The sequence below is a fragment of the Aquarana catesbeiana genome, linkage group LG02, assembly GCF_042186555.1.
Source record: "Aquarana catesbeiana isolate 2022-GZ linkage group LG02, ASM4218655v1, whole genome shotgun sequence".
NCBI classification, from domain to species: domain Eukaryota; kingdom Metazoa; phylum Chordata; class Amphibia; order Anura; family Ranidae; genus Aquarana; species Aquarana catesbeiana.
In genome coordinates this window covers 778,542,151-778,567,827 of record NC_133325.1, presented here as the reverse complement: position 1 = coordinate 778,567,827, position 25,677 = coordinate 778,542,151, and the positions used below count along the sequence as shown (strand labels likewise).

The following is a 25,677-nucleotide window of genomic DNA, read 5'->3' as shown; positions in this document are numbered from 1 at the left end:
GTTAAAAAATGAATTCGGAACTAAATTAATTGCACGTGTCTAATCACTGATCACTGTATTAGTGTCACTAGTGATGTCATTGGCAGTTAGCCAGTTCCCGCTTAGCGTTAGTTAGTGTCAGATTGTCCACCGCACTATCACAGTCCCATTGTAAGTCGCTGATCACCGTCATTACTAGTATATTCATTTTTTAAATTCCAATATATACACTATAAAACAAGATGATTCTGCGCTGCTCACAAAATCAGCACCTAACACACCACATTGAAAGAATGGTATACAAAACAAAAACAGCAAAGTGTAGCGCTAAAGGATGATTTGCCCAGTGAAATATATGAATAGCACTAGGATGGAAACATAAATACACTAAGTAAAAATGATATACAAAATTAAGTGCTCTCTAAAATGAAAAAAAGTCCATAAATGATAATAGATGTGAATATTTTCCCAGTCTGAGTACGAGGAAATCTTGCAAACAGTAGATATATATAGTTGTGAAGAAAACCACCACCGAGAATAGGGGAGGCTTACCAGATCATTTGAACATGCTAGAGCATACGCTCTGCGTGTCAAACAAGCTTGAGTAAAGATGGGTGGACTCTGGATCAGTGTCGTCAGTATGCACGGATGGCAGCCAAATGGAGTCACGGGAGATGTAGTGCCACAGGCAGACCGGAACTCAGAAATCCACAGGCATGTAGAAAATGTCAAAAAGGAAAGCAAAAGGGGATCATAGCATAATTCTGTAAAACAGGGATGAATTTAATGAAGTAAAAAACACTCACATGAATAAGATAAAAATAGCGCTGATATAGAATCAATTAGGCAGCAGTGTGGACCGTCCCAACGCGTTTCGTCTCCATGGACATCGTCTAGGGTGTCCCTCCACTGCTGCTCATCACAAATATATAAAAAATATATACACTATAGTTTGTAGACGCTATACTTTCATCCAAACCAATTAATATACATTTATTGGGATTTTTTTTGTTTTTTTACCAAAGACGTAGCAAAATACATTTTGGCATAAATTTATGAAAAATTTTTTTTATTGCATATGTTTTATAGCAGAAAGTAAATCTTTGTTTTTTTTTTTTTTTAAAAAAAGTGTCTTTCTTCATTTATAAAATAAACATATCAAATACCACCAAAAGAAAGGTCTATTTGCGTAAAAAAAAAAAAAAAAATGATACAAATATAGTTTGGGTACAGCGTTCCATGATCGCCAGTTAAAGTAGCGCAGTGCTGAATAGCAAAAAATGGCCTGGTCATGAAGTGGGGGTAAATCTTCTGGAGCTGAGATGGTTAATTAGCAGTAACATTTTACTTGCCTTTAATGAGGTTTTATCGTCTCCTACACAGGCGGGTGTGGATATTCCTGAGGGTCCCCTTCCTGACAACTTCCCCCAAGATCAAGTAAGTGGATTTTATATGATACAGGTGTTTAAATCTTTAAAGTTCAAGTGGCTGCAAAAAAAAAAAAAAAAAATATCTTGTGCTAATTATTTCATTCAGTTAAAGTAGATAAACCTGAACGGAATTTAATTTATTTTACTAAAAGCTCTGAGTATCATTAAAGTTAAACTTCAGGCAGATATAAAAGACACAAATTATTGCAGCTCTATAGTCATTAATACATCATTGACTTTTTTTTTTTTTACAAGCAGTTTATACCAGCAGTGTATTTAAAGACCTGGGTTCAGGGGAAGTGGGTTGAATGATGCCGGCTATCAGACTGAGGACATCTAGTAGCTTCCAAAAAAACACTGCAGGGGGAAATCTTTGGATTCAAGCTGAATATTTCAGGAAAAGATGGTTTAAAGCCGAACTCCAGTATAAGCAAATATTAAATACGTTGGATATAGAAAAGAATCACACCCTTGAAATTAATCACATTTTGTTGCTTTGTCGCCTTAAATTAAATACTGTATATACTTGAGTATAAGTCAAATTTTTCAGCCCCTTTTTTGGGGCTGCAAGTGCCCCCCTCGACTTATGCACAAGATACCGCCGTCTGCCTACATGATTAGCGTGTCATGCAGGCAGACGGCGGCCAGCGTGTGCTACATTACACTCGGCAGCGGCTCTCACTGTTCAAAAGCCGCGCCTCCTTGTCTGTGATAGGCAGTCAGTGTACAGCCTATCACAGACATTCTCTCATCCTCGCTGACCGCTGACTGCTGGGAAATTGAGTTTTCTGCCTATCATGGATGAGGAGGAGGTGCGGCTTTTGAACAGTGAATGGCCGCCGCACACGCTGATCGGTGCAGAGCGGCACACGGAGGATGCACAGGACACAGGTAGGATGCACACAGATACATGCACACAGGTACATATATACATGACACATGCATACATACACAGGACACAGGTACATATATACATGACACATGCACACATACACAGGACACAGGTACATATATACATGACACATGCACACATACACAGGACACAGGTACATATACACATGACACATGCATACATACACAGGACACAGGTACATATACACATGCACACATACACAGGACACAGGTACATATATACATGACACATGCATACATACACAGGACACAGGTACATATACACATGACACATGCACACATACACAGGACACAGGTACATATACACATGACACATGCATACATACACAGGACACAGGTACATATACACATGACACATGCACACATACACAGGACACAGGTACATATACACATGCACACATACACAGGACACAGGTACATATACACATACACATATACACAGGTACATGACACATGCACATATACACAGGACAGAGGTACATGACACATGCACATATACACAGGACACATGACACCTATACACAGGACTCATGGATGGATGGATTCAGGTATTCCCCTAAATTTGATATTGTTGCTCCTCAAGCGATCTTCTAGGTCCGCTACTTTATATTGGAGGCATTGCATCTCAGATTCTTGGTCAGCGTATGCATCAACAAGGTCATTATGTGCAGTGTACAGATCCGCCATTTTAGTTTCTAAGTGTTGGATTTTAACAGCGTGTGTTTGGACAGTCTCATTTAAGGGTGCAAACATGTCTGAGAGATCATTAAACAGAGTGCTTCTAAGGGAGAGAAGTAAGTTTTTCATGGTATTCTCAGAAATGGGTTGTTCTGTGGCTGGGAACACATCAAGTGATAATCCTGGGGGCATGTTCTGTAGAGAGGCCTGAGGGGGAATGTGCTGCGGTGCAGGGGAGAACTCATCCTCCTCCCTGCGCTGCTTAGATTTCACTGGGCTGTGAGTGGTGGGAGTTGATGGGGAGAGCGTTCTTCCAGTTCCTCTGTGCTGGGTGATGGTGTATCTCCCTGCAGCTTGATGACCAGGCTGGGATCGCTCCCATGGAGCTGGGGCCGGCGCCATTCTGCCTACCTCTCTGAGGTGCCACTGGATAGAAGTCCGTGAGGCTGCCTGTTTACTTTCTGCCATTTGGTCATCACTCCCACTTTGGTGAGTGGGTATAGAGCCTGAGGTGACCTCTCCCCGCTGTCGCTGTGTGTTGCTCAGAGTGTGAGGCTGCCGGAGCTCTGAGTTATGCGGCCATTCTCTCCGCCGGCCGGACACGCCCCCTCTATTTTTTTTTTAATTGTATTCTTTTTCTATTTGTTTAATCTATTCTATTCTTTTCTTTTCTATTCAAATTTATTCTATTTGAAAATTTGATTTTCAGGAGATGGTTATATTCTTCCTTTTCTATTCTATTGTTTTTTTTCTATACTATTCTGTTATTTTCTATTCTATTATAGTCTATTCTATTCTTTTTTTCTATTCCAATTCAAATTGATTCTACTTGAATTTTGGGAAATGGTTATATTCATTCTATTCCATTCTATTCTATTGTTTTTTTTAAATTATTTTTCTATTCTATTATAGTCTATTCTATTCTTTTTTTTCTATTCTATTCTTTTCTATTCTATTTTTTTCTTATGTATTCAAAATCAAATTTCAGAAGATGGTTTCTTTCTATGTTACTCTATTCTATTTGTTTCTATTATATTATGGTCTATTCTGTTCTTTTATTTTCTATTCTATTTTGTTCTGTTTGACTCTATTGTATTCTTTTATTTTCTGTTATATTCTTTTCTATTCCATTTTTTTTCTCTATCCTATTCCTTTATTTTATATTCTATTTCATTCTCTTTGGAAATTCGAAAATTATTTGAATTTGATAATGAATCGAATTCAAAAACTTGGAAAGGGAAAGAGACAACAAACTCCTTCCAAATTAAATAGGATTTTTATGGAGATGATATGTCTGGTATAGAGGTGAGCACCAAAGACACCAATATTAAAAAATTTGTTAAATATAATCAAAGATAAAAAACTATTTGAATTCGAAAAGTATTTGAAAACAAGTCAAATTTAAATTTCGTACAAATTTTTGTTTTTCGTTATTTCGGATTCGTTTAAACTCGGTACTATTGTAATTTGGAAATTCAGAATTTCCAAAAAAAAAAAAAATTCGTCAGAATTTCAGTTCGGAACAAAAAGATCTGCGCATGTCTAGTGAAATCCCTCCTGTAGTGGTATTGTGTTCTGTCGCCAGGGAGCCGTCCCCACTGGCAGAATACAATGATCACTGTTGGCGGCCATAGCTGTCAGCAGTGGTCAGTCAAAAAAAAACAAAAAACGTTGTAGTGAAGACGATCGATGGATCGATTTCAGTACAACCAGCCCGCCCATAGACAGATCAGAATTCAGCCGGTTCCTGCGTCTATGACCAGTTTTAGTCAGTGGCTCTCAACCTTTTTGGCTCACCCCCCTCTCTAAGAATTTGGAAGCTCAAAATCTATTTTAAAATGTAATTTCCCTTTTTTTTTTTTTTCCTATTCAGCCGCTGACTCCATCCCTACGGATGTGCTGAACATCGGCTTTTCCAGCTTCTTAAAGTTAATGAGGAACCTGTGGCTGTGTGCTTCCTGCGGTTTTGCTGTAATTTGGTGTCAGAGGTGGCAGCTGACAGCGAACGTCTGCAGCATCAGATCTCTTCCTCTTTCTAGTTGTCATGATATTTGGCAAATCCACATTCACACTTGTATGTTGTCACAAATGGTAGAAGCTTACAGACGGCTTTATGTGAACCGCTCAGCAAAGATTCTAGCAGACGAGTCCAGAAACCCGACAGAGGAAGAGTACTGAACCCGATATATCAATAAGCTCTTCTTCCTTCGTTAAAGCTGAAGTTTAACCACTCGCCTGACATTTTTATCATTTTTTTTTCACGCAAGTAGAGCTTTATTTTGGTGGTATTTTATCACTGCTGGGGTTTTTTTTTCTTTGTTAAACAAATGAAAAAAGACCAAACATTTTAAAAGAAAAAAATGTAGTTTTTCTCCTTTATTGCTGTGCACTGATGAGGCGGAACTGATGATGCTGCAGTGATGGGCACTAATAGGCTGTACTGATGATGAGGAACTGTTATGCGGCACTAATGGGCCCTAATAAGCGGCACTGATGGGCACTGATAGCTGGCACTAATATGTGGCACTGATGAAAAAGCACTGATGGGCACTGATTTACACCACTGATTGGCAGCACTGATGGGCACTGAATGACACCACTGATTGGCAGCACTGATGGGCACTGATTGACACCACTGATTGGCACTGATTGACACCACTGATTGGCAGCACTGACGGGCACTGATTGGCACCACTGATTGGCAGCACTGATGGGCACTGATTGACACCACTGATTGGCAGCACTGATGGGCACTGAATGACACCACTGATTGGCAGCACTGATGGGCACTGAATGACACCACTGATTGGCAGCACTGATGGGCACTGATTGACACCACTGATTGGCACTGATTGACACCACTGATTGGCAGCACTGACGGGCACTGATTGGCACCACTGATTGGCAGCACTGATGGGCACTGATTGACACCACTGATTGGCAGCACTGATGGGCACTGAATGACACCACTGATTGGCAGCACTGATGGGCACTGAATGACACCACTGATTGGCAGCACTGATGGCCACTGAATGACACCACTGATTGGCAGCACTGATGGGCACTGATTGACACCACTGATTGGCAGCACTGATGGTCACTGATTGACACCACTGATTGGCACTGATTGACACCACTGATTGGCAGCACTGACGGGCATTGATTGGCACCACTGATGGGCGCCGATGAGGCTGCACTGATATGTGGCACTAATGGGCACTAATAAACAGCACTGACAGACACTTGTACCCTGTACACACGATCGGACTTTCCTGACGGAAAATGTGCGATCGGAGCCTGTTGTTGGAAATTCCGACCGTGTGTGGGCTCCATCTGACTATTTCCATCGGAATTTCCGACACTCAAAGTTTGAGATCTGGATCTTAAATTTTCCGACAACAAAATCCGTTTGCGTAAATTCCGCTCGTGTGTACACAATTCCGACGCACAAAGTTCCACGCATGCTCGGAATCAAGCAGAAGAGCAGCACTGGCTATTGAACTTCATTTTCTCGGCTCGTCGTACGTCTTGTATGTCACCGCATTTTTGACGTTCGGAATTTCCGACCAACTTTGTGTGAAAGTGTGTATGTAAGACAAGTCTGAGCCAACATCTGTCGGAAAAAAATCTGATGGATTTTGTTGGAATGTGCGATCGTGTGTACGGGGCATAATAGGTAGCACTTGATGGGCACTGATAATTGACACTGATATGTGGCACTGATGGGCATTAATATGCGGCACTGATGAGGAAGCACTGATTGGCAGCACTGATGGGCGCTGAGTGACACCACTGATTGGCAGCACTGATGGGGACTGATAGGCAGCACTAAAGGGCTCTGATAGCCAGCACTGATGAGGAGACACTGATTGACAGCACTGATTGGCAGAAACTAATTGGCATTGATAGGAAGCACTGATGGGGCTGCTCTGATTATCAGGATACTAATGATCAGTGTCCTGATTATCAGTGCAGATGTCCTCTTTCACACTAGCCGGTTACCGGCTCTCTCCTCTCCTCATGCTGTGACAGCGTAATGAAAGGAAAGCCAATAACCGACAAGTGTGTTTACATTATGATCAGCTGTGATTGGACACAGCCGATCACGTGGTAAAGAGCTGCTGTCATTGGCTCTTTACCCCAATCAGTGTTGCACTGTGTCCTGGGGACACAGCTCACTACCAATCACCGCGCGCCAAGAATGGAAGGATGTCATAGGATGTCCTCCCAGAACTACAGTGGTCCCACCTGGCCGTCATTTGTCTATACAGCGGGCGGGAACTGGTTGATCTGCTTATATTTTGCCTTCCCTGGTTCCTCTGTTGCCCTAAACCTGCTAATGATGACATTTTTAAATAAAGCTTTTCTATTATTTTTACATATCCTGTTTTAGACCCAGTGATGTCATCACTGTGTCAGGAATCAGCAGAAAGGAAGACTAGATCTGCATGGCTACAAACCAAACCATATACAGTATGTGTGTATCTATATATATATATATAATTAACCACTTGACCACCAGAAGGTTTTACCCCCTTCATGACCAGGGCATTTGTTGCTATTCAACACTGCGCTACTTTAACTGGTAATTGTGCAGTCATGCAACACTGTAACCAAACAAAATTAATATCATTTTTTTTCCCACAAATAGAGCTTTCTTTTGGTGATATTTGATCACCTCTGCGGTTTTTATTTTTTGCGCTATAAACAAAAAGAGAGCAACAATTTTGAAAAAAAAAACAATATTTGTTACTTTTTGCTTTAATAAATATCTCCAATAATGTTTTAAAAACCACAATTTCTACATCAGTTTAGGCCAATATGTAATCTTCTTCATATTTTTGGTTAAAAAAAAAAAATCGCAAAAAGCGTATATTGATTGGTTTGCGCAAAAGTTATAGCGTCTACAAACTATGGGAAAGATTTATGGCATTTTTATGGTATTTTTTTTTTTACTAGTAATGGTGATGATCAGCGATTTTTAGTGGTTCTGCGACAAATCAACGGACAGATTGGACACTTTTGACACATTTTTTTGGGACCATTGACTATTATACAGTGATCAGTGCTCTAAATATACACTGATTACTATGTAAATGGCACTGGTAGGGAAGGGGTTAACACTAGGGGGCGATCAAGGGGTTAAATGTGTGTTCCCTAGATGTCGTCTAACTGTATGGGGGATAGGAATGACTGGGGGAGGAGACATATTGTTGTTCCTACTTAGTAGGAACAAACGATATGTCTCCTCTCCCCTGACAGAACAGGCCTGTGCAGGCTCTCGTGCATGCGATCGCACCGGGTCCCCCGTCGTGCTGCGGGTGCACGCGTGTGACTCCAGCGATGCGCGTGCGCCCTTTGGTGTCTCTTAAAGGGGACCCCGTACCCATACAGGGTTTCACCCAGCAGTGCCATTGTGCTGCAGTATAAGTACATGAGCCGGTTGGGAACCAGTTAAAGTGATTGTTAAGTCCAGTTTTTTTCCTATAAAGATAACAAGCATGTTCTACTTACCTGCCCAGTTGCAGTTGATTTTGCACAGAGCAGCCCAGATCCTCCTCTTCTCATGTCCCTCTTCTGTGATCCTGGCACCTCCCTTCTGTTCAGTGCCCCTCACAGTAAGCAGCTTGCTATGGGGGCACCCAATCTGACTCACAGGCCCCATGTGTCCATTCAGACATCGCGCCCTGACCCGCCGCCGTCCCCTCTCCCCCCGATTGACAGCAGCGGGAGCCAATGGCACCACTGCTGTATCTCAGCCAAACAGGAAGGAGAATCTCTGACGGCTGTGACACTCGTGGACATCGCTGGACAGAGAGGGACCTCAGGTAAGTATTAGGGGGGCTGCTGCACACAGAAGGCTTTTTATCTTAATGCATAGAATGCATTAAGATAAAAAAACCTTCTGCCTTTACAACTTCTTTAATTGTTTTGCGTGAAAGTTATAGCATCTACAAACTATAGTATATATCCTGGAATTTACACAGCTATAGACACTATACTGTAATGGTGATGACCAGCGACTTATAATAGGACTGTGATAGGGTGGCGGACAATCTGGCGCTAACTGATGCTGGCTGCAAGCTACACTAAATGACACTGATGTCAAAAGTGACACAAATACAGTGATTGGTGCTAATGCTCTATACTGTACTAATGACACTGGGTGGGAAGAGGTTAACATCAGAACTCTGCGTGTGATTGGCCACAGCTGATCAGCTGAATTCAGCCAAAACCATTGGCTGAAATCAGCTGCCAAACTCATGTTGTGTCCAATCACAGCACAAGTCAGCGGGGGGCACACATGTACCTCACCTGCCCTGGAGCTGCAACCCGCTCGCAGTAAAACTACTGTGGGCAGGTGGCAAGTAGTTAAGGTTTATTACGTTTATTTATTATTATTATTATTATTACTATTTATATTGTTATTTATTAATGTTTATTATTTGTTTATTGTTATTTTGTATTTAATACATGTATTGTCACTTTAAAGAGGATCTCCTGTCCCCCCCCCCCCCCAAAAAAAGTCATAATCAAATGTTGTTGTTTTTTTTGGGGGGGGGGGGGGTTGACTGAAGATTACTTTAAAGTACAAAAAAAACTTTATAAATGAATAATAATAGTAATTAATAAAAATACAATAATATTAGTAGTAATAATAATACCAATAATAAAAAAAATAGGCTAATAATAATAATACCAATAATAAAAAAATAGGCTAATATTAATACCAATAATAAAAAATAGACTAATAATAATAATATAATTATTATTATTATTATTATTTAAAAAAATAAAGTCAGCAACTATACAAATACTGTAGCTGCTGACCTGTACTAAAAGGACATTTACTTATCCAAGGATCCCACGCTGTCCTCATCTCGGCTGAATATTCCCTGGCATGTTTACTAAGGGTAGCCAGCTGTGGCTCCTTGTGGCTTCCCACTGCGCATGCGCGAGCCGCACATCGTGTTGTGAATGGACCCGCAGCCTCCAGAGACCTGTGACGTGTCCCAGAAGGCTGCTGGCAAAGTGAGTGGGGGGGGGGGCAAGCTTCCGCTCAGGATCGCCTAGACCAGTGATGGCAAACCTTGCCACCCCAGATGTGTGAGAACTACATTTCCCATGATGCTCAACTACACTGCAGAGTGCACGAGCATCATGGGAAATGTAGTTCCAAAACATCTGGGGTGCCAAGGTTCTCCATCACTGGTCTAGGGCAATCTGAGTGGAAGTGGGAGTGGCTACCTGTCAAAACCAGGTACCCGCTCCCCATCAAAAGAAAGAATAAGTCCAAAAGTGGTTTGGGGGTTGGGGGGTTGGGGGGGTGGCGTCAAAAAAGTGGAACTTCCCCATTTTTGGGTGGAGTTCCGCTTTAAGGAGATTGTACTGTACAGAGATCTTACAACCAGATTGGGCATCCATTAAAAACAATCCCACTTTTCGCTCATTATTACTCCAAGGCTCATTACTTTTGTAGATTTTTGCTCCAGTTTATATAAAATAATGATTTCTGGGAGCCGCAGTCTGGTACACGATGCTTATCTGAGAATTCAGTTTTCCCCGTAGTCGGCAATCTCCCTAGCACAGCACTTAACATGTATTAGGCATTTCATTGTCAGGGAAGTGTTTCATTCGATAAAACGCGGGCGGAAACAAGACGTAATTCATGTATCGCGCTCCTTGATAAATAGGAGGTGTAAAACGTTTCATGTTGCCGTAGTCATTTCCTATTGAAATTAATTTGATTTCGCTATCAGTGTATAGGGGGCCGGGGGAGGCAGTCAGGCGACATTAAACAGAATGACATGAGAATATATTTACATAATACACATTCAAAAGGACCTCATCCAATTTCACGCAGAGCTGTAGCCCCTGATTGGTGCGTTGGCCTCTTGATTTAAAGGGATGCGGCATTCAGAAAGGAACAACCTGTTTTTTTTTAAGCAGATATGGGGATGATTTTCTTAATAAATTATACGAGAGAAGAGACGTGCGAACATTCACTGCCATGTGCGATTGGGAGCCAACATCCTGGGTAGTCCATGTTCCGTGTGTACTATGGCGTGTGCTGCCTTCACATCTCAGAATACGCCCCTTCTTAGGCTAGGTTCTTATACTATGTTGCCAAAAGTATTGGGACGCCTGCCTTTACACCCACATGAACTTTAATGGCATCCCAGTCTTAGTCTGTAGGGTTCAGTATTGAGTTGGCCTACCCTTTGCAGCTATAACAGCTTCAACTCTTCTGGGAAGGCTGTTCACAAGGTTTAGGAGTGAGTCTATGGGAATGTTTGACCATTCTTCCAGAAGCGCATTTGTGAGGTCAGGCACTGATGTTGAACGGGAAGGCCTGGCTCGCAGTCTCCGCTCTAATTCATCCCAAAGGTGTTCTATCGGGTTGAGATCAGGACTCTGTGCTGGCCAGTCAAGTTCCTCCACCCCAAACTCGCTCATCCATGTCTTTATGGACGTTGCTTTGTGCACTGGTCCAAATCATTTGGTGGAGGGGGGATTATGCAAAAAAATACAGTGGATAGTGGTGCAGGCTGTATATAGCATGTAGCATTTTTTCAGAAGCCCATTTGTGAGGTGAGGCATTGATGTAGTGCCAATTCATCCCAAAGGTGTTCTATCGGGTTGAGGTTGGTTCCTCCACCCCAAACTCGCTCATTCATGTCTTTATGGATCTTGCTTTTGCACTGGTCCAAATCATTTGGTGGAGGGGGGATTATGGTGTGGGGTTGTTTTTCATCAGTTGGACTTGGCCCCTTAGTTCCAGTGAAGGGAACTCTTAATGCGTCAGCATACCAAGACATTTTGGACAATTTCATGCTCCCAACTTTGTGGGAACAGTTTGGGGATGGCCCCTTCCTGTTCCAACATGACTGGACACCAGTGCACAAAGCAAGGTCCATAAAGACATGGATGAGCGAGTTTGGGGTGGAGGAACTTGACTGGCCTGCACAAAGTCCTGACCTCAACCTGATAGAAAACCTTTGGGATGAAGGAGAGTGGACTCCGTGCAGGCCAATCAAGTTCCATCACCCAAAACTCGCTCATCACCCTGCATTGCATAGGGAAGCATACAGACCTAGTGATGACATCATGGAGTCTAAAATATGATATGTAATGAAAATGTCATTAGTGTGTTGATGAGGAAAGAAGGACCACAAGTCAAATTATAAGCAGCTTTATTGTACAACTCATGACAGTAGTGATATGTTCTCTTACTCTTCTTCATTTCAACTCCAATGACATTTGTGAGGCTCTGTTTTCTCGCTCCTGTCACTGTCTGTACCTGGTTCACATTGATGCGATTTGACATGTCATATCGCTGGCCAAATCGGCGGCTATTGCCGGCAATGGCACCGTTCGAATCAGCGCATTTCTGTACTACTTTTGGCGATTTCAATAGACATCTATGCAGGAAATCGTTAGAGAGCTGTGGAAGGGACCCAGCAGGCTCCACCCACTACAGGCTGTCTGCAGAAAACTGCAGGAGGGGGCAGAGACAAGACCACAATGGAACAATTTTTTAGTTTCAGATAGATGCGTTATGTTACTAATTTCGTTTCGTTGATTAATTCCGGAATTCAGTTTGTTTTGATTTAATTTAGTTTTGTTTATTAATGAATTCAAAATTTTTGGAACTATTCGAATTTGGATGTGTGTGAAGAAAGGCTGGTTGTTAAGAAGTGGGCCACGTTCTTAACAACTGATGACGCATCAGCTATCAGCGGGCTTATCTACGGACAGCTGAAAAGTAAACAAAAGAATGCCGGCAATAGAAAATTCTGAAAAAACAGCATTGGTCCCCCCCCCCCCCCCCAATCCATACCACACCAAAATTATAAAAAACTTAAATAATAAATATCAGTGCCATCTGTCATCAGTGTCATGTGTCATCAGTGCCACGTATTAGTGCCATCTGTCATCAGTGCCACATGTTAGTGCCATCTGTCATCAGTCCCACGTATTAGTGCCATCTGTCATCAGTGCCACGTATTAGTGCATCTGTCATCAGTGTCATGTGTCATCAGTGCCACGTTTTAGTGCCATCTGTCATCAGTGCCACATGTTAGTGCCATCTGTCATCAGTCCCACGTATTAGTGCATCTGTCATCAGTGTCATGTGTCATCAGTGCCACGTATTAGTGCCATCTGTCATCAGTGCCACATGTTAGTGCCATCTGTCATCAGTGCCACGTATTAGTGCATCTGTCATCAGTGTCACGTATTAGTGCCATCTGTCATCAGTGCCACGTATTAGTGCCATCTCTCATCAGTGTCACCAGTGCCACGTATCAGTGCCATCTGTCATCAGTGCCACAGCAGTGTCACGTGTCATTGTCCTGGTGCTCCAGTGCCTTCAAAAGTGTAATAGGTTGTCAACAAGTTAGATGTGTAATTTATGCTCCTAGAACACGTGATGTGACTCCCTGAATGTTGGGCCTCTCTTTGTGGCCAGGCTGTGAAAAAGTCCCACACATGTGGTATCGTAGATCTCAGGAGGAGTAGCAGAATGTATTTTGGGGTGTTATTTGTGGTATACACATGCCATGTGAGAAACCTATTACAATGACAGTTTTGTGGGGAAAAAAATAAAAAATAAAAAAATCTTCATTTTGCAAAGAATTGTGTGAAAAAATGACAACATCAAAAACCTCACCATGCATCTTACTAAATACCTTGGATTGTCTACTTTCAAAAAATGGGTCATTTGGAGGGTATTTGTACTTTCCTGGCTTGTTCGGGTCACAAGAAATGAGATAGCCCGTCAGTACATCAGGTGTGATCAATTTTTTATGATTTGCACCACAGCTTGTAGACTCTCTGACTTTCACAAAGACCAAATAATATCCACTAATTTGGGTTATTTTTTACCAAAGATATGTAGCAGTATAAATTGTGGCCAAAATTTAAGAAGAAAAATTAATAATTTGCAAAATTTTATCACAGAACCTAAGAAAAATGCGTTTTTTTCAAAATTTTCGGTCTTTTTTCATTTATAGCACAAAAAATAAAAAACCCAGAGGTGATCAGATACCACCAAAAGAAAGCTCTATTTGTATGAAAAAAAGGACAAAAAATGTATTTGGGTACAATCGTACATGACTGAGTAATTGTCATTCAAAATGTGAGAGCGCTGAAAGCTGAAAATTGGTCTGGGCAGGAGGGGGGGTTTAAGTGCCCAGTAGGCAAGTGGTTAATAAAACAATGTCTTATTTATTTCCCAAGGAAATAGGAAGATGCTAACATGAAAACACTATAGAGCATATAACATAAGAACATCAAAGATACTTATCGCAAGGGTGTCCCCCTAGACACGGTCTCATCAGCTGAGCTCAAGATGATAGTAACAGAGAGAGCCATGAGGCTCATAGAGCCATCAGGCACGAGCTAAGAGCAGAAAAGGGATGACTTACCTTCTGTGTGCACTTTTTACACATTCATTAAGACCCACTCGTAACCACACCCCACTACCCTCCTGTCCAATGAGATATTGCCAAAAGGTAGTCCTTTTAATATATTATAATTCTGTCCGTCCTGCTGTATCGGCCTCTAGGGGCTGCATTGTCCATGTATCATGTCTATGTGCCCTGGGTCCTGTTGATCCTTTGATCTTTGTAATCCACCTTCATCAATCATCCTGGCAGCCACGGCCAGGCCATAGCATTATCACACCAGTCGATCAGGAGCCAAGCTTTTGTTTTACAAAGCTTTGATGTGCAACTTGTTACATTCCAAAGGCCACCTGTCTGCATCAACCAGGAAGTGAAACTCCAGAAATATGATATTAAACCATATTGCCTTCCAACATGTCCTTTAAAAATACAAGAAGAATTTAGGTATGCTGATTAGTCATAGAATTATTGTCAGGTTAACTGACCTGTGCTAATGCAGTAATTTTGGCGAGGTCAATCATGAATGGGTAAAGTAAAGTGAGCGAGCAAACAGTAATAGGTACAGAAGTGCTTAGCAAGGGCTCGGATCCAGAATTTGCCCTCCTAACCCTTATCAGATTAGATACACTACTGACTAACACAGTACCACATTTCTCTAGATTTGCAGTGTCCATTCTGTAATTTTTTTGTTTTGTTTTGTGGTGTAGAAATACTTTCAGACAGCATTGTTGTCTGGCTTTTGTGCTGAGCAAGAGCTGGCCATGCAGCAGTTACGCAGTTAACCCAAATCTGCAGCCCCAGCACTTGGAGACCTGCCCTGCGGATAATAGAAAATAGCCAGAATGCATCATATATCTATATGGCAGAAGTCAAATAGATTTAGGATTCTAACCCTCTTCAGTTATGAATCGCCTCTACACACAAGAATTAACCCTGTCTGCTCCACTGCAAGCTTTACCGTCACCAATTATATATATATATATTTATACACACATATACAGTGCCTTGAAAAAGTATTCATACCCCCTTTTTTTTTTTTACAATTTTATTTTTTTAGGAGTCCAGTTGGGGGCTTTGGTGAGATGTCGGGGGTCTAAACAGACCTCTGATGTTCCGCCTTTGAAACAGAGAAAGGTGATTGAGGACACAGCCCTCAATCTCCATCTCTGCAGCCTCCGCAGCACTGAATGAATGGATAGGAGAGAGCTTCCCCTCCATTCACAAACTGAAGCATAGTAGACACAGTTTACTATGTTTCAGTTATGAATGCACAGAGTCAGTGATCAGTACAGTTCACTGACTCTCCATTCAGATAAGGAAGGGGCCAGTAAATGACACATTTACTGTCCCTTCCCCGCTCTCCATCCTGACAAATCCCCCACAGCAGCTGCCAGGAGAAGAGAGTGGGGAGTCGGTAGAGCTGCAGGGTGATGAGTGGGGGGGGGGGGACAGGAGAGAGAAGGGGAGCCAGTAAAGAGCTCAGGAGGTCTGGAGAGCACACGTGGCAGCAGAGAAAAGCTGGATAGGAAGAACGTTGGGGGTGGCTGCATATAGAGGAATTAATCTCTCCATTTTCCTCCATCAGCCACTGAATGCCTGCAGGAGGGAGAGAAGGAGAAGCAGACATTCAGGAGCAGGAGGAAAATCTAAAAGGTTCCTCTATATGCAGCCGCCCCCGCCGTTCTTCCTATCCAGGCATACAGGGGGCCGCAATTGCGACCCCTGTAGGTACGCCCCTACAAGGGCTTTTGGTTGTGGTGGTGGCCAGTGAGGAGGTAACATATCACCTCCTCACCGCCTGTCAAATGCTCTCTACAAAGCAATCAATCATAGATCACTTTTCAGAGGAGTGACAATAATAGCTGCACAATTGACTTTTCTTGGGGCTCTTTCAGACAGGCGACCCAGGGGAGAAAAAAATGGGCCCCCCTGCCCGCCCACCCAAACTATCACAATACAGCCAGACAGGGCTGAACCCATGCAGAAGCACAATGAAGCATTTTTAACTCGGGGTTCAGAGTTTGACAAGCGGCAATGCAGGTCATACTCATCCATTGAGTTTAATAGGGCTGCACCATAACCGCATGCAATACTCTTTTTTTTTTTTTTTTTTTTTGTATGATTACACAACAAAATGATTTTTAACAAATACATACAGTGCTGGAATAAAAATGGGTTAAATCTGGATTGTATGTGAAAATAATAAAAAACATTTAAAATGCTTTCATAAGTATTCCTCTAAACAAGTTATAGTGCAACCAATTACATTCAGAAGTCACGTAATGTGGAAAATGGAGCTGCTCACCTGTGTGCAATTATATATTACAATCTTCTCGAAATAAATGTACCTATTTCTGGAAGGCTCCACAGTGTGACAGAGAACATATCTGAACAACATCATGAAGACCAAGGAGCTTTAAAAACAGGGATAAAGTTCTTGAGAAGCTCCAGATGGTGTTGGCTTACAACAAAACTGCCCAAACTTTGAACATACCTGGAGTACTGGTAAATCCTGTACTAAAAAAGTAAGAGCTTCTGGCACAACCATGACTCTGCCTAGAGAAGGCAATCCACCAAAACTCAAGCGTCTCCAAAGCCTCCATAGAAGCCTACGACAACGCTTGTTTAAAGCACTTGTAGCTTTTGAGAGGCTTTTATTCAGCTTTAGCTTCACTTTGTTTTGGAGGTATTGCAAATATGAGATATCCCAGGATGCACTGGGAAACCAACAAGCGAACTGGAAAGACGTCATCAGCAGTCAGTTCTAGTTCATATGTATATATTCTGGGAGTGTCTGGTGCAACTGTCACATCTGGTGTGCAGCGCGGAGCAGCAGGAAAGTGAGCGGGGTCTGGACCGGAGTGGAGCAATGGCACACATGGGAACGCTATAGTGGAAGGTTCAAATAACTGTAGAGAGAGGACTGAGTGGTGGAGGATGAGCAGAGCTGGGGGACCAGAGCAGGAGAAACTAGCAAATGTCACACGTGGTGTGCAGCATGGAAGCAAAATAGCAGGAAGTGAGTGGGGACCAAAGAGAGGAGGGTCAGAAAACCAGAGGATCAGTAGAGATTGGGGTTACTTCTGAGTGGGAGGATCAGCAGAGCTGGGGATTACTACTTTGCAGGGGCTCAGCAAACCTGGGGGGTACTACTAAGTGGGGCATCAGCAGAGCTGGGGGTTACTACTTTGCAGGGGCTCAGCAAACCTGGGGGTACTACTAAGTGGGGCATCAGCAGAGCTGGGGGTTACTACTTTGCAGGGGCTCAGCAAACCTGGGGGTACTGCTAAGTGGGGCATCAGCAGAGCTGGGGGTTACTACTTTGAGGGGGAGCATTAAATCTGGGGGTAGAGCTGATAGTTACCACTGAGTGGGGGAGTATTAAATCTGGGGGTACTACTGAGTGGGGCATCAGCAGAGCTGGGGGTTACTACTGAGTGGAGGGTCAGCAGAGCTGGGGGGTTACTACTGAGTGGAGGGTCAGCAGAGCTGGGGGTTACTACTGAGTGGGGGATCAGCAGAGCTGGGGGTTACTACTGAGTGGAGGGTCAGCAGAGCTGGGGGTTACTACTGAGTGGGGGGTCAGCAGAGCTGGGGGTTACTACTGAGTGGGGGGTCAGCAGAGCTGGGGGTTACTACTGAGTGGGGGGTCAGCAGAGCTGGGGGTTACTACTGAGTGGGGGATCAGCAGAGCTGGGGGTTACTACTGAGTGGGGGATCAGCAGAGCTGGGGGTTACTACTGAGTGGGGGATCAGCAGAGCTGGGGGTTACTACTGAGTGGGGGATCAGCAGAGCTGGGGGTTACTACTGAGTGGAGGGTGAGAACAGGTGAGAACAGCAGCAATAGCAGCTTTATATTTGATCATTTATTTGAATATGAATTTTTGGGGGAGTTCTGCTTTAAGTTCTCCTATCAGCAATGTTGGCTTTGCATCCTCAGTGTTATCTGAAACTCGCCAGTCAATTTGCATTGCAGGAAATTAAAATGACATCACATCTCGCAGTGCCGTGGAGAAAGCTCAGTATCTCTGCTTCTGGAATCACTCTGTCCTCTATCGCACGCATTGATTGCATAAAACGACGCCTGCACTGTCAGGCGTGGAGTAATGGAGTTTTTTTTTTTTTTTTTTTTTTAATGTGTCATCTGGAACCTCCGTGCCTTTGCGGCAGAGATCGAGGAGTTTGTTGATTTCGGGTGAAGGGATGTTTGGCAAACGACAGCGTACACCGCCAGCCTCGTCTAAAATAGCTGCAGCCGATTTTGCTGCATTTTCCTAAAATAGAAACAAGCTATTTAAAAATGCGCTGTGGAGCTGCATTTTCCCCCAGCCGTTCTTGGCTGGCTATTGTCATGTTGCTCTGATATGGAATGCAGTTTGCCACTGTTGACTGAGACAAACTATAGAGGAAAAAAGACCACCACCTTAAAGGAGAACGGTCTGCTTTGCCCTTGGTGGCCAATCAAAGTTTAGCTTTAAAGTGGAATTTCAGCCAAACTTTTGCTTTTTTTTTTGTTTGGTATAAATACTCTGGGGGAGGGTTACACCTTTTTTATTGCTATGTGTCCCATAGGTGTGCGCCATCTATAGCATTGGGGTGTGCACCCCAAAACTCAAACATACATGTGTGTATGCTGTATATACAGTATCTCACAAAAGTGCGTACACCCCTCACATTTGTGTAAATATTTTCTTCTATCTTTTCATGTGACAACACTGAAGAAATGACACTTTGCTACAATGTAAAGTAGTGAGTGTACAGCTTGTATAACAGTGTAAATTTGCTGTTCCCTCAAAATAACTCAACACACAGCCATTAACGTCTAAACCGCTGGCAACAAAAGTGAGTACACCCCTAAGTGGAAATGTCCAAATTGGGTCCAATTAGCCATTTTCCCTTCCAGGGTCATGTGACTCGTTAGTGTTACAAGGTCTCAGGTGTGAATGGGGAGCAGGTGTGTTAAATTTGGTGTTATCACTCTCACTCTCTCATACTGGTCACTGGAAGTTCAACATGGCACCTCATGGCAAAGAACTCTCTGAGGATCTGAAAAAAAAGAATGGTTACTCTACATAAAGATGGCCTAGGCCAGTGATGGCGAACCTTGGCACCCCAGATGTTTTGGAACTACATTTCCCAAGATGCTCAACTACTCTGCAGAGTGCATGAGCATCATGGGAAATGTAGTTCCAAAACATCTGGGGTGCCAAGGTTGGCCATCACTGGTCTAGACTATAAGAAGATTGCCAAGACCCTGCAGCACGGTGGCCAAGACCATACAGCGGTTTAACAGGACAGGTTCCACTGTGAACAGGCCTCGCCATGGTCAACCAAAGAAGTTAAATGCACGTGCTCAGCGTCATATCCAGAGGTTGTCTTTGGGAAATAGACGTAAGAGTGCTGCCAGCATTGCTCTGAGGTTGAAGGGGTGGGGGGTCAGCCTGTCAGTGCTCAGACCATACACCGCGCACTGCATCAAATTGGTCTGCATGGCTATCATCCTAGAAGGAAGCCTCTTCTAAAGATGATGCACAAGAAAGCCAGCAAACAGTTTGCTGAGGAGACAAGCAGACTAAGGACATGGATTACTGGAACCATGTCCTGTGGTCTGATGAGACCAAGATAAACTTATTTGGTTCAGATGGTGTGAAGTGTGTGTGGCGGCAACCAGGTGAGGAGTACAAAGACAAGTGTGTCTTGCCTACAGTCAAGCATGGTGGTGGGAGTGTCATGGTCTGGGGCTGCATGAGTGCTGCCGGCACTGGGGAGCTACAGATCATTGAGGGAACCATGAATGCCAACATGTACTGTGACATACTGAAGCAGAGCATGATCCCCTCCCTTCAGTAACTGAGCCTTAGGGCAGTATTCCAACATGATAACGACCCCAAACACACCTCCAAGATGACCACTGCCTTGCTAAAGAAGCTGAGGGTAAAGGTGATGGACTGGCCAAGCATGTCTCCAGACCTAAACCCTATTGAGCATCTGTGGGGCATCCTCAAATGGAAGGTGTAGAAGCACAAGGTCTCTAACATCCACCAGCTCTGTGATGTCATCATGGAGGAGTGGAAGAGGACTCCAGTGACAACCTGTGAAGCTCTGGTGAACTCCATGTCCAAGAGGGTTAAGGCAGTGCTGGAAAATAATGGTGGCCACACAAAATATTGACACTCTGGGCCCAATTTTAACATTTTCACCTAGGGGTGTACTCACTTTTGTTGCCAGCGGTTTAGACATTAATGGCTGTGTGTTGAGTTATTTTGAGGGGACAGCAAATTTACACTGTTATACAAGCTGTACACTCACTACTTTACATTGTAGCAAAGTGTCATTTCTTCAGTGTTGTCACATGAAAAGATAGAATAAAATATTTACTAAAATGTGAGGTGTGTACTCACTTTTGTGACATACTGTATATATACCTGTATATAAAATGTAGGGCAGTGGACAGTGTTAGTAGAACAGAGATTGATGTCAGTAGTTTATTTTCTTTTTTTTTTTTTTGCAATTTTTTTTTCTTCTTTACAATATTATTTTTGATTGTTTTTCTTTACAGTTTTTGTAGGAGCCCCGTGGGGGGGGGGGGGGTTGGTGAAATACCAGGGGTCTGATTAGACCCCTGATTTCTCACTTTTGAGACAGAGAAAGGGACTAAGAACAGAGATTCCCCGATCCTTTTCTTTGCAGCCAGGCAGCAGGGGGAATCTGCATAGTACCGGGTGATTAGGGTGTGCCCAGGCTCACCTGGCACCCCATGTGGACATGCCTATAATGTGTCCTTTTCTAGATGATTTTTCCACACTTCCCGTCCCATTGACACCATTTGCCTCAAAATCAAATAGGTAACATTACCTATAAATAATGCGGGTTATTTTGCAAACCTGTTTACTTAAAAAGTTAGTTCACTGTTACAAAAAAAACTGGCTATGCAGGTATGGGGCACCTGTAGATAAAAACAAACTGTGCAGCTTTGACCAAAATTAACCACTTTACCTCCTGAAGATTTTACCCCCCTTCATGACCAGAGCATTTTTTGCTGTTCAGCACTGCACTACTTTAACTGGGGATTGTGCGGTCATGCAACACTACACAAATGAAATATATATCATCACACAAATAGAGCTTTTGGTGGTATTGGATCATCACTGGGTTTTTAATTTTGTTATTTTATTTATATATATATATATATAAAAAAAGAAGCAACCAGATCGCTGATCTGTGTACAGAGCTCTGTGTATATGTAAACACAGGGCTCTGTGCTGTGATTGGCTACAGCTGTTCAGCAGGTCTTAGGCATAAATCATTGGCCGGGACCAACTGACAAAATCTTGCTGTAGCCAGTGACAGTGTGGATTAGCAGCGGGCACGCCCATGTGCACCCCTAACCTGGAGCGAGCTGGCTGATGTACATGTACATATAAGTGATCCAGCCTGCCCGTGCTGCCCTGCTGCAGTAAACATACTGTGGCCAGGCGGCAAGCAGTTATGTGATGTCACTGATCTCTAGTGAATGGATTGGCTGCGTTCTCAGTGATGTCACCGGTCTCTAGTGATTGGATAGGCTGTATTCTCAGTGATGTCACCGGTCTCTAGTGAATGGATAGACTGTATTCTCAGTGATGTCACCGGTCTCTAGTGATTGGATAGGCTGTATTCTCAGTGATGTCACCGGTCTCTAGTGATTGGATAGGCTGTATTCTCAGTGATGTCACCGGTCTCTAGTGAATGGATAGACTGTATTCTCAGTGATGTCACCGGTCTCTAGTGATTGGATAGGCTGTATTCTCAGTGATGTCACCGGTCTCTAGTGATTGGATAGGCTGTATTCTCAGTGATGTCACCGGTCTCTAGTGAATGGATAGGCTGTATTCTCAGTGATGTCACTGGTCTCTAGTGAATGGATAGGCTGCATTCTCAGTGATGTCACCGGTCTCTAGTGAATGGATAGGCTACATTCTCAGTGATGTCACCGGTCTCTAGTGAATGGATAGGCTGTATTATCGTTTCTTATTGGTTAATAAGGAAGGTTTTCACCTTGTAGTCCTGTAATAGTCTTATCACTCTAACAGTCTCTGGTCATACGCCCGTCCTTGGTTTCTTTGTGTTTTACTGCACAATTGACATAACAGAAAAGGCCACAAGTTTACCCAAAGCACAAACATTTCTTTTTATTACATCCATATAACTCTGGCTTTGGTAGTTGCTGGGTCAGAGCTATTCTGCTCCAGCATTGTATGAATGTACGGTCCATTACCCTCCTGTACTCTCCTCCTGATACAAGCGGAGGAATGATTTGCCAGTCACGTCATAAGCGGCTCGGCTGTCACTCCACATTATACAGCCCTCCCTTATGCATGTTATGAAAAGGAAATTTGAGGCCATTATGACAATATTATTTTTATTACTTTATATAGACATAATGTGCTAAACCGAGCCGAGATCCTGGAACTGCATGAATGGGAAGTTCAAACAAAAAATTCAGCCTATAAAATAAACTGCTGATAGCATCCTACAAACATGAATTTCTAAAAGAGGTGGAACGTTAAATTTAAAGCTGAACTCCTGCCACAAAAACACTTGTTAACTTGCATTCCTCAATGGCCACCACTTAAAGAGGAGTTCCACCCAGGGGGTCCAGTAAAAAAAAAAAATTTAAAGTCAGCAGCTACAAATACTGCAGCCCGCTGACTTTTAATTGGACACTTACCTGTCCCAGGGTCCAGTGATGCGGGGGATCGAAGCCCCGCTCGTCTCCCCCTCCGTTCAGCGGCGCCGGCATTGCAACTGTGGGCGCCAGGCTGGCGCCCACAGTTGCAATGCCGGCGCCGCTGAACGGAGGGGGAGACGAGCGGGGCTTCGATCCCCCGCATCACTGGACCCTGGGCGCCGTGATTGGCCTCTCAGTCACCTGGGACCTGTAATGGGTCCCAGATGATTGACAGGAGGGAGGGAGCAGAGCGGAGCCCTTCCTGTGCCGAGGGGGAAGTGATGTCAACAGCCCAGGCACTGGAAGGGGCAGACTACGAGGGATCCCCTAGCAACAGGCATTTAGAGGTAAGTTAAAAAAAAAATATCCAAATGTTTTTTTTGTTTTTTTTTAGGATTTTTCATGTATCTTTCTTTGTTTTTTTGGGTGGAACCCCACTTTAACTACTTCCCACCCAGGCCAATTCTGACACTTCTTTCCTACATGTAAAAAAATCATAATTTTTTGAACCCCCGAACATTTTATATATATATATATCTGTAGCGCCCTGCTCCTAATGAGCAGACACTATTTTCTTTTTGAAATTTAAATTAGTTGAAGCTACAGTTTTGGCTCAACTTATTATTCCTAAATGTAATGGTTTCTGTGCCAGATTGGCTGGACTGTGCAGATTTCCATCTAACCATGGGTGGTGCTGTCATCATTGGTGGATCGGGAAATACAGTCTGTTCAAACACATTGACTACTCGTTGCTCAGAGGCTTTTCGGTGGGAGTGGTTCACACACCGGACATTTCTGGGTAGGGGTATTTAAGCCACAGACGCCATCTTTCGTGGTTGTTTTTTGGCTATCTGTTGGTCTGCGCTTCCTGACCCCCCGGGCTCGGGGGGTGGGTTGGCGCTCCCCACCTCGTGGCCCTCCTGGCTTGGGAGACTACGAATCCTTAAAGTTCTGCCTTGAGCTTGGCAGATCTAAGGCCTAGCTACTAAAGGAAGGATCAGAGTCTTGGTGGCCTATGGGTCGGCATGATGGTCTCTTTGCTGTCAGGTCTGCAGGAAGAAGCAAGGGACTGCAGTGACCAGGGGATGACTCTTTGGGAGAGAACCGAGCATAAGGCTGGTATCTTGAGAAGAGCCTGGGAACTCAGTCGGAGACGCATCTTGGATTAGTACCACAGTCAGTTCTTTCAAGACTGTACGTCTGTGGCAGAGACCCTTCAGATCATCCACATTTTGTTCATCCAGAATCGTGAGGTCTGTGGCAGAGACCGTGTTCGAGCATTGCAACGGCTGCTAGGTCAGTGAGAGGGGCCTATCCGGTGATTGCTGAATCCAGCTTTGGAAGTGTTATTCGCTGGATGTAGAAATTATCTCCGACTGCAACGTTCAAGGTACCTGAATCCCTTATTCACCCTCTGTCTTTCTATTGCGTGTGATGTTACTGAATAAAACTTGGAAAGAGAAAAAAGGACTAATGCCGCGTACACACGAGCGGACATTACGGCGGACTTTGCCCGGCGGACTTTTCGATGTACTTTCCGACGGACTTTCTGAATGAACGGACTTGCCTACACACAATCCACCAAAGTCCGTCGAATTCGTACGTGATGACGTACGACCGGACTAAAACAAGGAAGTTCATAGCCAGTAGCCAATAGCTGCCCTAGCATGGCTTTTTGTCCGTCGAACTAGCATACAGACGGCGGACTTTTCGACCGGACTCGATTTCAACGGATAAATTTTAAACAAGTTTCAAATCTAAGTCCGTCCAACTTTTGAGAAAACAAAGTCCGCTGGAGCCCACACACATCGAATTGTCCGACGAAATCCAGTCCGCCGGGCAAAGTCCGCCGTAATGTCCGCTCGTGTGTACGCGGCATAAGTGTTAGAGCCAGTGTTTCAATTGAACGAGTGATGAGTACCCCTAGGATGGACACTGGAAGTAAGGTAATGGTAAGCCCAAAAGAAAATAATTAGCAATTGCTTTGGGGTGAAGAGATCAAAGTAATAATCTGATACTTTGACACACCGGAGAAAGCACTGAGTTTGCTACATATATATATATATATAAATATATATATATATATATATATATATATATATATATATATATATATATATATATATATATATATATATATATATACACACAGTATCTCACAAAAGTGAGTACACCCCTCACATTTTTGTAAATATTTTATTCTATCTTTTCATGTGACAACACTGAAGAAATGACACTTTTCTACAATGTAAAGTAGTGAGTGTACAGCTTGTATAACAGTGTAAATTTGCTGTCTTCTCAAAATAACTCAACACACAACACAGCCATTGATGTCTTAATGTCCAGCTCAGAAATCTTGTGCACCCGCTCACCCACGCACTTTTACCTTTTAATGAACTACAGCGTAAATATCAGATCCCTAAGCATTTATTTTACTTTTATCTCCAATTCAAACATTATTTTTCCTCTAATGCCCCGTACACACGAAAATAACAAGGAAAAAGATTCCCCAAAGGAAGGCAAAACCCAAACTCAATCTGTCAAAAAACAATATATTTA

General features: G+C 43.3%; 1 protein-coding gene across 2 annotated transcripts in view; it reads left to right on the top strand.

The window, feature by feature from the left end:
- Positions 1–25,677, top strand: part of TEX55 (testis expressed 55) — a 96,450-nt gene that overhangs the window by 17,710 nt on the left and 53,063 nt on the right. For both annotated transcript variants that reach the window (XM_073618077.1, XM_073618078.1), the window contains one exon: positions 1,363–1,416. In XM_073618077.1, the coding sequence (XP_073474178.1) occupies positions 1,363–1,416 (54 nt within the window). The remainder of the gene's footprint in view (positions 1–1,362; positions 1,417–25,677) is intronic.